This window comes from Pongo pygmaeus, chromosome 18, assembly GCF_028885625.2.
Source record: "Pongo pygmaeus isolate AG05252 chromosome 18, NHGRI_mPonPyg2-v2.0_pri, whole genome shotgun sequence".
Lineage (NCBI taxonomy): Eukaryota > Metazoa > Chordata > Mammalia > Primates > Hominidae > Pongo > Pongo pygmaeus.
Window position 1 is genome coordinate 5,223,866 of NC_072391.2, and position 14,182 is coordinate 5,238,047.

Genomic DNA, 14,182 nt, shown 5'->3' on the forward strand with positions numbered 1-14,182 from the left:
CAGCCCTCTAAATAACGGGCTCTTCTTTCTGCTTGGCCCCATCCACAAAGATGGCCGCCCCCTCTACATCCTCCGCCTGGGCCAGATGGACACCAAAGGCTTGATGAAGGCCGTGGGGGAGGAGGCGCTGCTGCGGCACGTGAGTTGGGGGCCTCGTTCCTGGACCCCGTGGCTGGGGCCGGGCCTGGGAAGGGCTGTGTGGGGTAAAGCAGTGAGCTGGACGTTCAGCAGCACTGTCTCTCCCTTTCAGGTTCTCTCCGTCAACGAGGAAGGACAGAAGCGGTGTGAGGGGAGCACAAGGCAGCTGGGCCGTCCCATCAGGCAAACACCTGGGCTGGGCACAAATCCCCCCTAAACAGCAAAGACGGAGGGTGGAGAGGGGTCCACTGTGCCTATGTGCTGGGCTGTGTGCCAGGGGCTTCATTCTCCCCCAGTTTCTACAGTGGTCTTCTCGGCCTTGAGGCAGGGCCCGTAAGCATCCCCGTTTTTTATGCATGGGGAAACTGAGACTCAGAATGGTGGCCCCCATCGAAGCTTGTGAGCCGGTCACGACACAGCTGGATTTGAACCAGGGGTCCTGTCTGGCTTCCGGCTCGAAGACTTTATCCTTCCACTCCACTCAACAGTCTCCTTGACTTTGCTTTTTTTTTTTTTTCTTTTTTGAGATGGAGTCTCGCTCTGTTGCCCAGGCTGGAGTGCAGCCGTGCGATCTCAGCTCACTGCAAGCTCTGCCTTCCGGGTTCAAGCGATTCTCCTGCCTCAGCCTCCAGAGTAGCTGGGACTACAGGCTCCCGCCACCATGCCTGGCTAATTTTTTTGTATTTTTAGTAGAGACAGGGTTTCGCCGTGTTAGCCAGAATGGTCTCGATCTCCTGACCTCGTGATCCGCCTTCCTCGGCCTCCCAAAGTGCTGGGATTACAGGCGTGAGCCACCACGCACGGCCTGGCTTTGCTTTTTGAGATCAGCTCTCCACCACGAGTTCTGCCGTGGCTCTGTCATGGCACATCCAGGAACCCACTGTCCTCTGCAGGAACCCACTGTCCTCTGACTCCCCCGCATTTCTGTTCCTGAACTGTTTCCTGGAGCCTGTACTTACGGTGGCATCGCCCCCAAAGGCAGCAAACCTTTCTGAGCAGCAGCTTCCTCTTCTGTAAAGTGGCTTTTTTTTTTTTTGAGACAGGCTCTCACTCTGTCACCCAAGCTGGAGTGCAGTGGTGCAATCACAGCTCACTGTGGCCTTGACTTGCTGGGCTTGAGCAATCCTCCCACCTCAGCCTCCCAAGTAGCTGGGACTATAAGTGTGCACCACCACGCCCAGCTAATTTTTTTTTTTTGTTTTTTTTTTGGAGAGATGAGGTCTCACCCTGTTGCTTAGGCTGGTCTCAAACTCCTGGACTGAAGTGATCCTCCCACCTTGGCCTTCCGAAGTGTTGGGATTACAGGCGTCAGCCTCTGCTCCCGGCCTATAAAGTGGCTTTTACAAATGGATTCTCAAAAATAATAAGGGTCTAAAAATAATGCAAACACGGATCTTGCGCTTGCTATGTAGCAGGTGCCCTTCTAAGCACCTTGATTCAGTTCCTCCTAAACAGCCCTGTGAGACACGGGTAGCCAGGAGCTGCTGCTTCAGCTTTTCAGCCCCAAATATCTAGATCTTTGTGAAAATTAAAGTTCCTTTGCTGTTTGGAGATTTTTTTTTTTTTTTTTTTTTCTTGACAGAGTCTCGTTCTGTCTCCCAGGCTGGAGTGCAGTGGTGCAATCTTGGCTCACTCCAACCTCCACTTCCTGGGTTCAAGTGATTCTCGTGCCTCAGCCTCCCAAGTAGCTGGGACTACAGGCATGCACCACCACGCCTGGCTAATTTTTGTATTTTTAGTAGAGATGGGGTTTCACCATGTTGGCCAGGCTGGTCTCTAGAGATTTTCTAAGGACACGTATGTTGGGATGGGAGTGGGAATCAATTCATTAGTGTCCTGGCTGGAAGCATAATTCACCCCAGATGGCTCAAATGAGGGGGTGTCATGAAGGGATGCTTTGGAGAGGTGTGTGCAGGTTTAAGGGAACAAATCTGGGAGGTGGAGGCTCCCAGGCACCAGCCACTGCAGTCAAACAGTTATTTTCCTAATGAATGAATACTAATGAAACGGAGGCACAGAGAGGTTCAGGACTTGACCAAGCTCACACAGCAAGTGGCAGAACTGGGATTTGAACCTTGGCCATCTGACTGGAGTGCATGCTCTCAGCACCTCTGCTCTATTTAGTAGTTAGCATCTTTTCAACAATTAACTCATTTATGCCTGAGGTCGCAATGTTTTGAATTTTTGCAATCAGACCTTGGTGATGACCTTGAGCAGTTGGATAGAAATAACTCCCACACGCTTAGCGTTGCAATAATGGAACGCTAGGCCTAAATGGCCACTTGTGAGATAACCAGCTTTAATTGAGGGCATGCGGTGTGCCCGTCCTTGCAGAGAGCTTTGTATATACCATCTCACTCGATCCTAACAGCAGTTGCTTCAGATGGGGACTGTTACTACCTTTGCCACTGTCCTATGAGGAAGTGGGTCTGTGCCCCTGACCTAAGGCTCTCAGGGGTGGAGGTGAGACTTGAATTTGGGCGCTCAGCCCTGAAGTCCACACTCTGATCCTCTTCATCGCATGGGCTCCCTACTGTGGCAGGAGCCCCGCTCTGCTCCCAGCCCTGCCTCTCGGAGCCTCCCTGTTCATCCCCTGTGGGGAGTGTGTTGGTGGCCTTGGGCGGCAGCAGAGCCAGGTGGAGCTGGGGCCATTTCTGCCACAGCTCGTGGACCTGCCTGCTAGACCTGGAGGGACTCAACATGCGGCACCTGTGGCGGCCGGGGGTGAAGGCCCTGCTGCGGATGATTGAGGTGGTTGAGGACAATTACCCGGAGACCCTGGGTCGGCTGCTCATCGTGCGAGCCCCCCGAGTCTTCCCCGTGCTCTGGACGCTGGTAAGAACTGGAGCCTGGGCCAGGCCTCTCCTCGGGGGTGGGTGGGATGGGAGAGGTTCCATCTGCAAGCAGCTCTGCTCTCTTTTCCTGTTTTGTTTCGTTTAGTAACTTTTTGGAGATGAAACTCAGCATAAAGCTCACACTTTTAAAGTATAGACTCCAGTGGTCTTTAGTGTATTCACTGAGGTAAGCAATTGTCACCACTAGCCAATCCCAGAACATTTCTGTCACCCCAAAAAGAACCCCCATGTCCATTATTGTGGGTCTCAAATTCCTGGGCTCAAGCGGTCCTCTTGCCTTGGCTTCCCAAAGTGTTCGTGTTACAGGTGTGAGCCACTGAGCCCGACCTGAAATATACTCTATATTGTAACCTGGTGGGTACACGTGTGCATGCACCCGTGTACGCGCACACATACACCCACCCCCCCACACACACTCCTCTGAAACAAGGGTGCAGCCAGCCACTGCACAGTGTGGGCAAAAGCCTGGAGGCTGGACCCAGCTTGATGCTTTGGAGGAATTGAAGAAACAGTCTAGGGTGGCTGAGCAAAAAAGAGCAAAAGGGACGATGGCACCTGAGGAGGCTGGAAGATGTACAGGGGCAATAGGGATCCATGGAGGGTTCAATAGCAGGGGAGGGTGGGGGACAGACTTAGGGGCCAGGAAGTCCTCTAGCTTTTGTGGGTGCTTCAAGGCTCTGTTCAGGTGAGGCTAGGGGGCAGGAGCTGCTTCTGAAGCTTTTTATCCCGAATTGTCCTAATCTCCGGGAAAATTAAGTCCACCTGCTGTTTGGGGTGGTTTTGGGAGTGCGAGTGCATCGGCCGGGGTCCTGGCTGGAAGTGGACCTCACCCAGATGGTTCAAATGAGGGGTGTCCTGAAGGGGCTCCTTGTAGAGCTGTGGGCAGGGGAAGGAGAGACCCCAAGCACCAGTGACTGCAGTAAGCCTGACCACCCCCAAGAGGAGGGAAATGTCCTTGCAGAATCCTGAGGAAAGCTGGGACAGGGGTGGGGGCAGGGAGCTACTGGGGGGTCAGCCTCAGCCTCCTGGGGCCCAGCACAGCACAGAGCGCAGTGGGGCTGGGGACAGGAGAGGGCCCTGCACAGCACAGAGGGCAGTGGGGCTGGGGACAGGAGAGGGCCCTGCACAGCACAGTGGGCAGTGGGGCTGGGGACAGGAGAGAGCCCTGCACGGGGGGATTGCAGGTTCCTCATCCATCTCTTGCTTGCGGTAATCCCTGTAGAACTGGCCTGTTTCCTGCCATGCCAAGGGCTCCTTCCTTCCTTCTCTCTCTCCCACTTCCTTCCTTCTTTGTCAACACGTGGCTTAGAGCTCAGTGTTAAAATGGATTCCATCTGGAATAAACAAACTGTGGAATACTGTTCCATCCATGTAATGGAATAGCATTCGTCCATAAGAAGGAAGCACTGATCCACGCTCCAACATGGAGGGACCTCGAAAACCTGATGCTCAGTGAAAGGGGCCAGACACGGAAGTCTTTTATATCTCCTTTATATGAAATGTGTAGAATAGGGCTGGGTGCGGTGGCTCACGCCTGTAATCCCAGTACTTTGAGAGGCCGAGGTGGGTGAACAGCTGAGGTCAGGAGTTCGAGACCAGCCTGGCCAACATGGTGAAAATACAAAAGTACAAAATTAAAATACAAAAATTAGCCGGCATGGTGGTGGGAGCCTGTAATCCCAGCTACTCGGGAGGCTGAGGCAGGAGAATCGCTTGAACCTGGGAGGTGGAGGTTGCAGTGAGCCAAGATCGCGCCATTGCACTCAAGCCTGGGCGACAGAGTGAGACTCTGTCTCCAAAACAAAAACAAAAAAGAAACGTGCGGAATAGGCAAATCCACAGAGACAGAGCGTAGATGGGTGGTTGCCCTGGGATGGTGGCGGGGAGATGGGAAGTGACGGTGGGGTGGGAATGGGGTTTCCTTCTGGGGTGATGAACATGTCTAGGTAGAGGTGCTGGCTGCACAACCTAGTGAGTGCACTGAAAGCCACTGAACTGTGCACTATTTAATGATTAATTCTATGTTGTATAAATTATATCTCAATAAAAAAATACATCCATGGCCAGGCGTGGTGGCTCACGCCTGTAATCCCAGGACTTTGGGAGGCCGAGGCAGGTGGATCACGAGGTCAGGAGATCGAGACCATCCTGGCTAACATGGTGAAACCCCTTCTCTACTAAAAATACAAAAAAAAAAATTAGCCGGGCATGGTGGTGGGTGCCTGTAGTCCCAGCTACTCGGGAGGCTGAGGCAGGAGAATGGCGTGAACCCAGGAGGTGAAGGTTGCGGTGAGCCAAGATCATGCCACTGCACTCCAGCCTGGGTGACTGAGCAAGACTCTGTCTCAAAAAAAAAAAAAAAAATACATCCATCTTGCCTTATGTCCTGGTTTCAGATCAGCCCCTTCATCAACGAGAACACCAGGCGGAAGTTCCTCATCTACAGTGGCAGCAACTACCAGGGACCCGGAGGCCTTGTGGACTATCTGGATAGAGAAGTGATCCCTGACTTCCTTGGGGGAGAGAGTGTGGTGAGGCTTCCATGTCCACAGCCAGACCTGGGCTCGAGGAGGGGGCACGCCTGGCTGGGAGGCTGGGATTCCTGGAGTGGGGCTGGGAGGTGGAGGGGGGCTGGGTGCGGCATGTGTGCTCTGCCTAGGGAGGGTCTTGCTGTCTCTTAGCAGCCACAGGGCTTGCTTTAGAAGCTGCTTCAAAGAGAGGTGATGCCGTTCTGAGGTTGGGCCTTACTCTGGGTCCTTCAAACATAGTGAGTGAGATAGAAGTTTCTGGAAGCCTAAAGATTAGGCTAGTCAAAAGCTTACCCATTCTGTTTTCCCATCAAAGACATTGCCAAGCAGCAGTGAGTTTACCTGCTCACTCACTGCAGGGGTGGTGACTCGAATGTCTCTGCAGCTCTGGACCCTGGAGCTGGGACTAGCCTCCAACCCACAGCCACACAGCCTGAGACAATCAGAACCCCCTTCAAGGGAGGCAGTGTCCAGGCCCCTTTTATTGCTTCCCCTGGGGGTGAAATGACAGGCTGGGGTGATCCTAGGTCACAACTCTGTCGTCTCATATGGCCCCCAGTGGCCCAGGCCCTCTTCGTTTCTAACAGAAATACCAGACAGTGAGCTTGCATCATTTCTGGATTTTAAAAATGTCTTTTCCTAGGAATTTTTCCAGGCTTGCCTGTTCTCTCCATTTGTGATGTGCGGCACACATGACTTATTTTTAGCAAACGGTTCTGCAGATCTGAGAGTGGCTTATGGAAGGACACTGAACAGTGGCCTGCTAATCCCAGTGTTTCTACAAGTGAAATGGGGTGGGGGGAATCATTGTTTGGTGGTGGCAGGGGGGTCTGCCAAGGCCTGGCCATCCAGGGTGCCTTTGGTTTGGGGAAATCTGTCGATGAGCACAGTGCAGTGACTGTTCCACCCCCGCTTCTGACGGGGAGAGGCAGCTGCTATGGGGTGCGGTGTGGAAAAGCCCCCAGCCTGGCTGTCAGTCTGGCACTGGGGTAAAGGGACATGAGCATGGGGCTGTGACGAAAGTGGGTTTGTGCCCTGGTTCACTCACTTTCTGCTGTGTGATCGTGGGCGAGTGGCCTGACTTGCCCGAGCCTCCATTCCTTCCTCTGTGAAATGGGAAGAATAATAGTCTCTACTGCATTGGTGGACCTGGGGATTAAATGGGGTCATGGAAGCCCACAGCCCATTCAGTAAGGGGTTGCCATTATGAATGGCTTTGGGGGTCACACAGCACCCTCCTGTGGGTCAGGCCAGCCAGGCCTCAACTGGCCCTGACCTGCTGCCCTTTATCTCTGACCTGCAGTGTAATGTCCCCGAAGGAGGGCTGGTCCCCAAGTCCCTCTACATGACAGAAGAGGAGCAGGAGCACACGGACCAGCTGTGGCAGTGGAGCGAGACCTACCATTCAGCCAGCGTGCTCCGCGGAGCCCCCCATGAGGTGCCAGGGGCCTGGCCGGGGAGGGCCTGCTGGGCTGGAGTGTCTGTCATCTTAGGTCAGGTGACCCCAAAACACAGCTTGAGATGAGGATTCCTTTTTTTTTTCTTTTCTTTCTTTCTTTTTTTTTTTTTTTTTTTTTTTTTTTCCGAGATGGAGTCTCGCTTTGTTGCCCAGGCTGGAGTGCAGTGGCGCAATCTCGGCTCACTGCAACCTCCACCTCCTGGGTTCAAGCAATTCTCGTGCCTTAGCCTCCCAAGTAGCTGGGATTATATGCATATGCCACTGCGACCAGCTAATTTTTGTATTTTTAGTACAGATGGGTTTTCACCATGTTGGACAGGCTGGTCTTGAAATCCTGACCTCAGGTGATCCGCCTGCCTTGGCCTCCCAAAGTACTGGGATTACAGGCAGGAGCCACGGCGCCTGGGCTCTTTTTTTTTTTTTTTTTTTTTTTTTGAGACCGAGTCTCACTCTGTCACCAAGGCTGGAGTGCAGTGGCGCGATGTTGGCTCACTGCAACTTCTGCCTCCCAGGTTCAAGTGATTCTTCTGCCTCAGCCTCCCATGCAGCTGAGATTACAGGTGCCAGCCAGCTTTCCTGGCTTTTTTTTTTTTTTTGTATTTTTAGTAGAGTTGGGGTTTCACCATGTTGGCCAGACTGGTCTTGAAGTCCTGACCTCAAGTGATCCACCCGCCTCGGCCTCCCAAAGTGTTGGGATTATAGGCATGAGCCACCAAGCCTGGCGGAGATGAGGATTCTTATGCCAGTGATCTGTTGCAGGCGAGGTCTCAGGAGAAAACTGAGGAGAGGAGGGCACTCCTGTAAGGAATGAGCATGTGGCCTGGGAAACGAGACCCCAGGGGGCACCCACAGCCCCTCCTGCCACCATCTTCCCAACCCCAGCTCTACCGTCTTGGCTGTGACTCTCAGACCTCGCCTGTCTCCACGCAGGTGGCCGTGGAGATCCTGGAAGGGGAGTCGGTCATCACCTGGGACTTCGACATCCTGCGAGGGGACGTGGTGTTCAGCCTGTACCACACCAAGCAGGTGCCCAGGCTGGGCGCCCGGGAGCCGGGGACCAGGGCCAGCGGGCAGCTGATCGACAAAGGCTGGGTCCTGGGCAGGGATTACAGCCGTGTGGAGGCTCCCCTTGTCTGCCGGGAGGGGGAGAGCATCCAGGTTTGCATTTTCGGGACCACTCATTCGCTCACCAAGCAGCACCGAGTGTCCACCGCGTGCCAGGCTTCTGGGGATACAGCGGAGGACAAACTGGGCTGCTGGTCCCCAGCCTCAGGGACCCTGCAGGACAGGGCAGAGGAAAGACACACAGGGTCTCATGTAATGAAGTGCTCACCTGCCCAATGGCAGCCGGTGCAAAATCGAGAAAGCACGGCGTGCTCTGCTGAGAGGTGGCTGGTGTCTTGGGGAGAAGCACAGGGTCTGGAACCTCAGTTTCTCCATCTGAGAAATGGGACTTCTAACAGGCTCTAACTGTATTTGTTTCTTGGGGCTGCAGTAAGGAGTTACCACGAACTACATGGCCTAAAACAACAAAAATGTATTGTCTCACAGTTCAGGAGGTCACAAGTCCAAATCCAAGGTGTTGGCAGGGCCACGCCCCCTCTGAAGGCTGTAGGGAAGGGTTCATTCTATGCCTCTGTCCTAGCCTTAGGTAGCTCCTGGCAATCCTCGGTGTCATTGGTGAGTAGATGCATCACCCCAATCTCTGCCTCTGTCCTTAAAGGGGTTTCTTCTCTGTCCATCTCTCTTCTGAGTCTCAAATCTCCCTTCCCTCTCTCCTGTAAGGACACACTAGCCATCGCATTTAGGCCCCACCTTAAATCCTGTTTTTTTTTTGAGACAGGGTCTCACTGTATCCGTGGTCAGGAAACTGTTGCGGGACTGGGAGTGCAGTGGTGTGATCACAGCTCACTACAGCCTCTACCTCCTAGGCTCAAGCGATCCTCCCATCTCAGCCTCCTGAGTAGCTGGAACTACAGGTGCCCGCCACCACGTCCAGCTAATTTTTGTATTTTTTGTAGAGACACGGTCTTGCTATGTTGCCCAGGCTGGTCTTGAATGCCTGAGCTCAAGTGATCCTCCTGCTTCAGCCTCCCAAAGTGCTAGGATTAGAGATGTGAGCCATCATGGCTGGCCTCACCCTAAATCCTTAACCACAAAGACCCTATTTCCAAATAAGGTCACGTTCTGAGGTTCTGGCTGGACATGAATTTTGGGGGTACACTGTTCAACCCACTGCATTAACTCATGCAGGGGGAAGGATGAGCATACTGGAATTTGAAGTTCAGGTTGCCTGCATGCATTCAAGTGGCTTCAGTATGGACGAAGCCCTTGAGTTGTGGCTGGATCTGGGAGAGGGTGAGAGGGGATGATGTTCCAGGTGGACGGAACAGAAAGAACAAAATTGAAGCCGCAGGGAGAAGGAAGGTGGACACGAGGGTAGCTTGAGTGCTGGGGAGGGGTTGGAAGTTAGTTTGGATAGAAGGGGAGGTGCTAAGGTCCTGAGGTCAGTAGTCAGATTTCTGATGCACACTGCAGTTTCAGAACTGATGCAAAAGAAACTGTAGGTCTTGGGTCGGGTGCGGTGGCTCACGCCTGTAATCCCAGCACTCTGGGAGGCCAAGGCAGATGAATCATCTGAAGTCAGAAGCTCGAGATCAGCTTGGCCAACATGGTGAAACCCCGTCTCTACTAAAAATACAAAAAAAAAAAAAAAAAATTGCCAGGCGTGGTGGCATGTGCCTGTAATCCCAGCTACTCGGGAGGCTAAGGCCGGAGAATCACTTGAACCCGGGAGGCGGAGGTTGCAGTGAGCTGAGATCGTGCCGTTACACTCTAGTCTGGGTGACAGAGTGAAACTCCGTCTCAGAAAAAAAAAAAAAAGAAACTGTAGTCTTGGAACAGAACTTGGACATGTAACCGGAATTGGGCTGCCCGTATTGACCCCACATTCTCCAGGAGGCCGGCATTGCAGGTGGAACGTCACTCTCTGACTCCCCAAATGACACCTGCACACACGCAGCACCAGTTCCACAAGCACTGGCAGTTGCTGCCGATCTCACCAAAGTTCCTGGTGGGGAGAGGGTGGAGGGCCGTTCTGCATGTCCCTCACAGCCACCCCTGGGTCCCACTGAACTTCTCAACCCAGAGCAACCCAAAATGGCTCTTCTTGTAAAAACGAACACTTCCCTTTCTCACTGTCCCCGACCCCTCCATAAATTCTCTCTAAGCACCTGTGAGCTCCCGGCCCAAATTCCTCTCCTAATCCCCTTGGTTTGCAAATCCCACTCAGCAGAGCAGAAGCCCCACAAAATCCAGGTGTTTAAGCACCTCTGTTGTCCTGAAGTTGCGCCCCCACCCCCAGGCATCAGCTCCTCCCCAGATTAAGAGGGAGGCTCTGGTCCCAGGGATATGGGGATAATAGCAAGGATGGCTTCCGGAGGCCCTGACAGGAGGATTTGCTGGTGGACTGGAGAAAGGGACAGAGGGAGAAGAGCCCCAATTTCCAGGCCTGGTGATGAGAAGCCCACGAAGGCTCAGCCGCCTTGAGCTGTCCTCTGGAAGGCCAAGGGCCTCAGGGCAGGGCTGCTGTGTTTCAGGGCTCCCATGTGACCCGGTGGCCCGGCATCTACCTGCTCCAGTGGCAAATGCACAGCACCCCCGGCAGCGTGGCCTGCAGCCTCCCGGGTGTGGACGATGTCCTGACAGCTCTGCACAGCCCCGGGCCCAAGTGCAAACTTCTCTACTACTGTGAGGTGCTCGCCTCTGAGGACTTCAGGTAGGAGGGCTCGGGAGCGGGGTCCTGGGCAGGAAGGGCCCTGGGGCTGATTGACAGTGCAGATGCCTGGCCTCTTGTCTCCCAGCTGGGTCAGCTTCTCCCGGGGTGGGGCCCCAGCATGGGCATGGTTGGAGTTCTCAGGTGACACAGCCCCGCACTAGGGTGTGAGGAGGGTCCAGCTCTGCGCCTCTGACTCCGCTTCCGAAGCAGGGTTTTTCCTTCAAATGAAACCTTGGGCGGAAGCTCAACTTTTTGGAGCAGTTGGAGGGGAGAAGAAGGGGAGTCTTAAACCCTTCCATGTGGGCCTCCCTTCACTCCTAGAATTCCATGGGAATATTTTAGAATATTCTAAAAGGGTGCCTTTTAGACAACCCTCCCCAAGTTGTTGCTTTCAGAGACACAGGGAAGTGTAATGGTTAAGACCTCCAGCACTTCCTGGTTGCTGCATGACCTCGGGCAAATCACTTTTCCTCTCTGAGCCTCAGGTGCTTCATCCCTTAAATGGGAACCACTGCAGCCCCAGTCTTGTGGGTTTGTCATGAGGATGAGATGGCTGGGGGCAGCTGCCTGTCACCTGGGCATGCGGTGTGCACACCGCAGCAGAAATGAAGGAGAAGGTCTGGAGGTGGAGCAGGCAATTTCTTCAAGGTTTTGCATTTTATAAAAGCACTTATGATTTTGCACCGTTTCATGACGGATCTGCATTGGTTTTCGTCTAAAAATAATGCTTTAAATTCTTTACCGTGGGGGTAAAATTGAGGCTCAAGGAAGGTGCTGAGTCTAGACCCCAAATTCCAGGTGGAGCTCCAAGGATCCCAGGAGCATGAGCAGCCCAGAGTAAGGAACACTGGGCCAGAGTGTTTATCCAAGGAGGGGTCCCATAGTTTGTCAGGGGGGCTGGCGATTCACTCTTTGTGAAGCTGCATGTTTCAGCCATCGGTCCTCAGTGTGAGGTGACAGGCTGAGGCCCAGGGGGACACAGAGGAATAGACACAGGCATTGGAGGGTTGTCTCTGGGAGGGCTGATTCTGAGGCCGGGCATGCGGAGGCCAGAGGGGCGGGCTGGGCCAGATGCTGCACACCAACCTGTCAAGGGTGGTCACCATGAGAGGACCTTACTGCCCTGTCCTCTTGTAGCCTCATGAGAAAATCAGTTCAAAGGCTGCTTCCTGGTCGCCCTCAGGGGGCAGGTGGCGGCTCGGATTGTGGGGGGACCACACAGATAGGGTCCGCCATCATGAAGCAGGGACCAAATGCTCACACCCAAGTATAACTATGGGCAGCGATGGATGCCATGGCCAAGGCCACTGTGTTAGTCCCTTTCCACACTGCAAGAAAGAACTACCTGAGGCTGGGCGTGGTGGCTCACGCCTGTAATCCCAGCACTTTGGGAAGCCGAGGCGGGTGGATCACCTGAGGTCAAGAGTTTGAGACCAGCCTAGCCAACATGGCAAAACCCCATCTTTACTAAAAATACAAAAATTAGCCGGGTGTGGTGGTGCATGCCTATAATCCCAGCTACTCAGGAGGCTGAGGCAGGAGAATGCCTTGAACCCGGGAGGCTGAGGCGGGAGAATGGCTTGAACCCAGGAGGTGGAGATTGCAGTGAGCTGAGATCGCGCCACTGCACTTCAGCCTTGGCGACAGAGCGAGACTCTGTCTCAAAAAGTAAAAGGAAAAAAAAAAGAACTACCTGAGACTGGGTAATTTATAAAGAAAGGAGGTTTAATTGACTCACAGTTCTGCATGACTGGGAAAGTCTCAGGAAGCTTACTATCATGGCGGAAGGCAAAGGGTCAGGAGAGAGAGAGAACAAAGGAAGCCACACACTTTTACACCGTCAGACCTCATGAGAACTTGTTCACTATCGTGAGGACAGCATGGGGGAAACTGCCCCCATGATCCAATCACCTCCCACCAGGTCTCTCCCTCAACACGTGGGGATTACAATTTGAGATGAAATTTGGGTGGGCCATAGAGCCAAACTGTATCAGCCACCCAGCCAGGAGGTGCTCAGGGACGTAACCTAGGCCTTGCCAGAGCACAGGACGGGCCTGGCCTAGGGTTGGGAGAGGGGGTGGGGGAAGGAATATGGAACATGACATTGGAGTGAGATCTAAGTAGTGTGGTGGTCACACAAGTCACCAGGGGGTCTTTTTATTTATTTATTTTTGGAGACAGAGTCTCACTCCGTTACCCAGGCTGGAGTGCAGTGATGCAATCCTAGCTTACTGTAGCCTTGAACTCCTGGGCTCAAGCAATCCTCCAACCTTAGCTTCCCAAGTAGCTGGGACTATAGGCATGCGCTACCTTGCCTGGCTTTTTTTTTTTTTTTTTTTTTTTTTTTTTTTTTTTTTTTTGAGACAGGGTTTCACTCTGTCACCCAGGCTGGAGTGCAGTGGCACGATCTCTACTCACCGCAACCTCCGCCTCCTGGGTTCAAGCAATTCTCATGCCTCAGCCTCCTGAGTAGCTGGGATTACAGGTGCGTATCACCACGCCCAGCTAATTTTTATATTTTTAGTGGAGACGGGTTTCGCCATGTTAGCCAGGCTGGTCTCGAACTCCTGGCCTCAAGCAATCCACCCACTTCGGCCTCCCAAGGTGCTGGGATTACAGGCATAAGCCACTGTCCCTGGCCACTTTTTAAATTTTTTGTAGAGATGGGGGTCTCACTATTTTGCCCAGGCTGGTCTCAAACTCCTGGCCTCAAGCGATCCCCCTGCCTCAGCCTCTCAAAGTGCTGGGATGACAGGCGTGAGCCATGGCACCTGGCGAGGTTCTGCATCTCTAACAAGCTCCGGGCACTGCTGGTGCTGCCAGTTCCCAGACCATGCTTTGAGTTGCAAGGCCCTAAAGCTGCACTGTCCCATCTGGTCGCTGCTAGTCACTTGCAGCAATTTAACTTAGCAAGCAGAATGAAATAAAAGGAACAATTCAGTGCCTCAGTTGCATGGGCCACATTTCAAGTGATGAGCAGCCCATGTGGCCAGTGGTTGGTGTGTTGAACTGTGCAGATGTAGAGCACGTTCATCGCAGAAAGTTCTTGGAGGCTGGGCATGGTGCCTCAGGCCTGTAATCCAAGTGCTTTGGGAGGCCGAGGCACGAGGATCTCTTGATCCCAGGAGTTTGAGACCCGCCTGGGCAACATAGTGAGAGCCCTGTCTCTATACAAGAAAAGAAAGTTCTGGAGGATGGCACTGCCCTGAGGTTTGGAGTAGGAGTTAACCAGACAGCTCGGGGAGGAGAGAATGGGCTTCTGCCTCAGGCTCAGCGCACAGGAAGGCCACTGCAAGAGCTAGGAGGAGGACCATGGAGTTTGAGTGCAAAGAGTAAGGAGGGAGTGAGACCGGAGACAGGGCCGGGGACTCCCTGGGCTGTGGCGGCCTTAGGGCCATGCAAGGGCCTCAGGCCAGGGGAGTCC

At 53.6% G+C, this 14,182-nt stretch overlaps 1 protein-coding gene across 3 annotated transcripts in view; it reads left to right on the top strand.

The window, feature by feature from the left end:
* The window catches only part of SEC14L5 (SEC14 like lipid binding 5), a 60,725-nt gene that overhangs the window by 41,964 nt on the left and 4,579 nt on the right, over nucleotides 1-14,182 (top strand). The window contains exons 9-15 of one of the 3 annotated variants that reach the window (XM_054454888.2): nucleotides 51-139; nucleotides 251-321; nucleotides 2,802-2,973; nucleotides 5,390-5,524; nucleotides 6,825-6,959; nucleotides 7,911-8,138; nucleotides 10,580-10,758. In XM_054454888.2, the coding sequence (XP_054310863.2) occupies nucleotides 51-139; nucleotides 251-321; nucleotides 2,802-2,973; nucleotides 5,390-5,524; nucleotides 6,825-6,959; nucleotides 7,911-8,138; nucleotides 10,580-10,758 (1,009 nt within the window). Of the gene's footprint in view, nucleotides 1-50; nucleotides 140-250; nucleotides 322-2,801; nucleotides 2,974-5,389; nucleotides 5,525-6,824; nucleotides 6,960-7,910; nucleotides 8,946-10,579; nucleotides 10,759-14,182 lie in introns of those variants that run through there. The other 2 variants (XM_054454889.2, XM_054454887.2) reach the window with 2 other exon arrangements.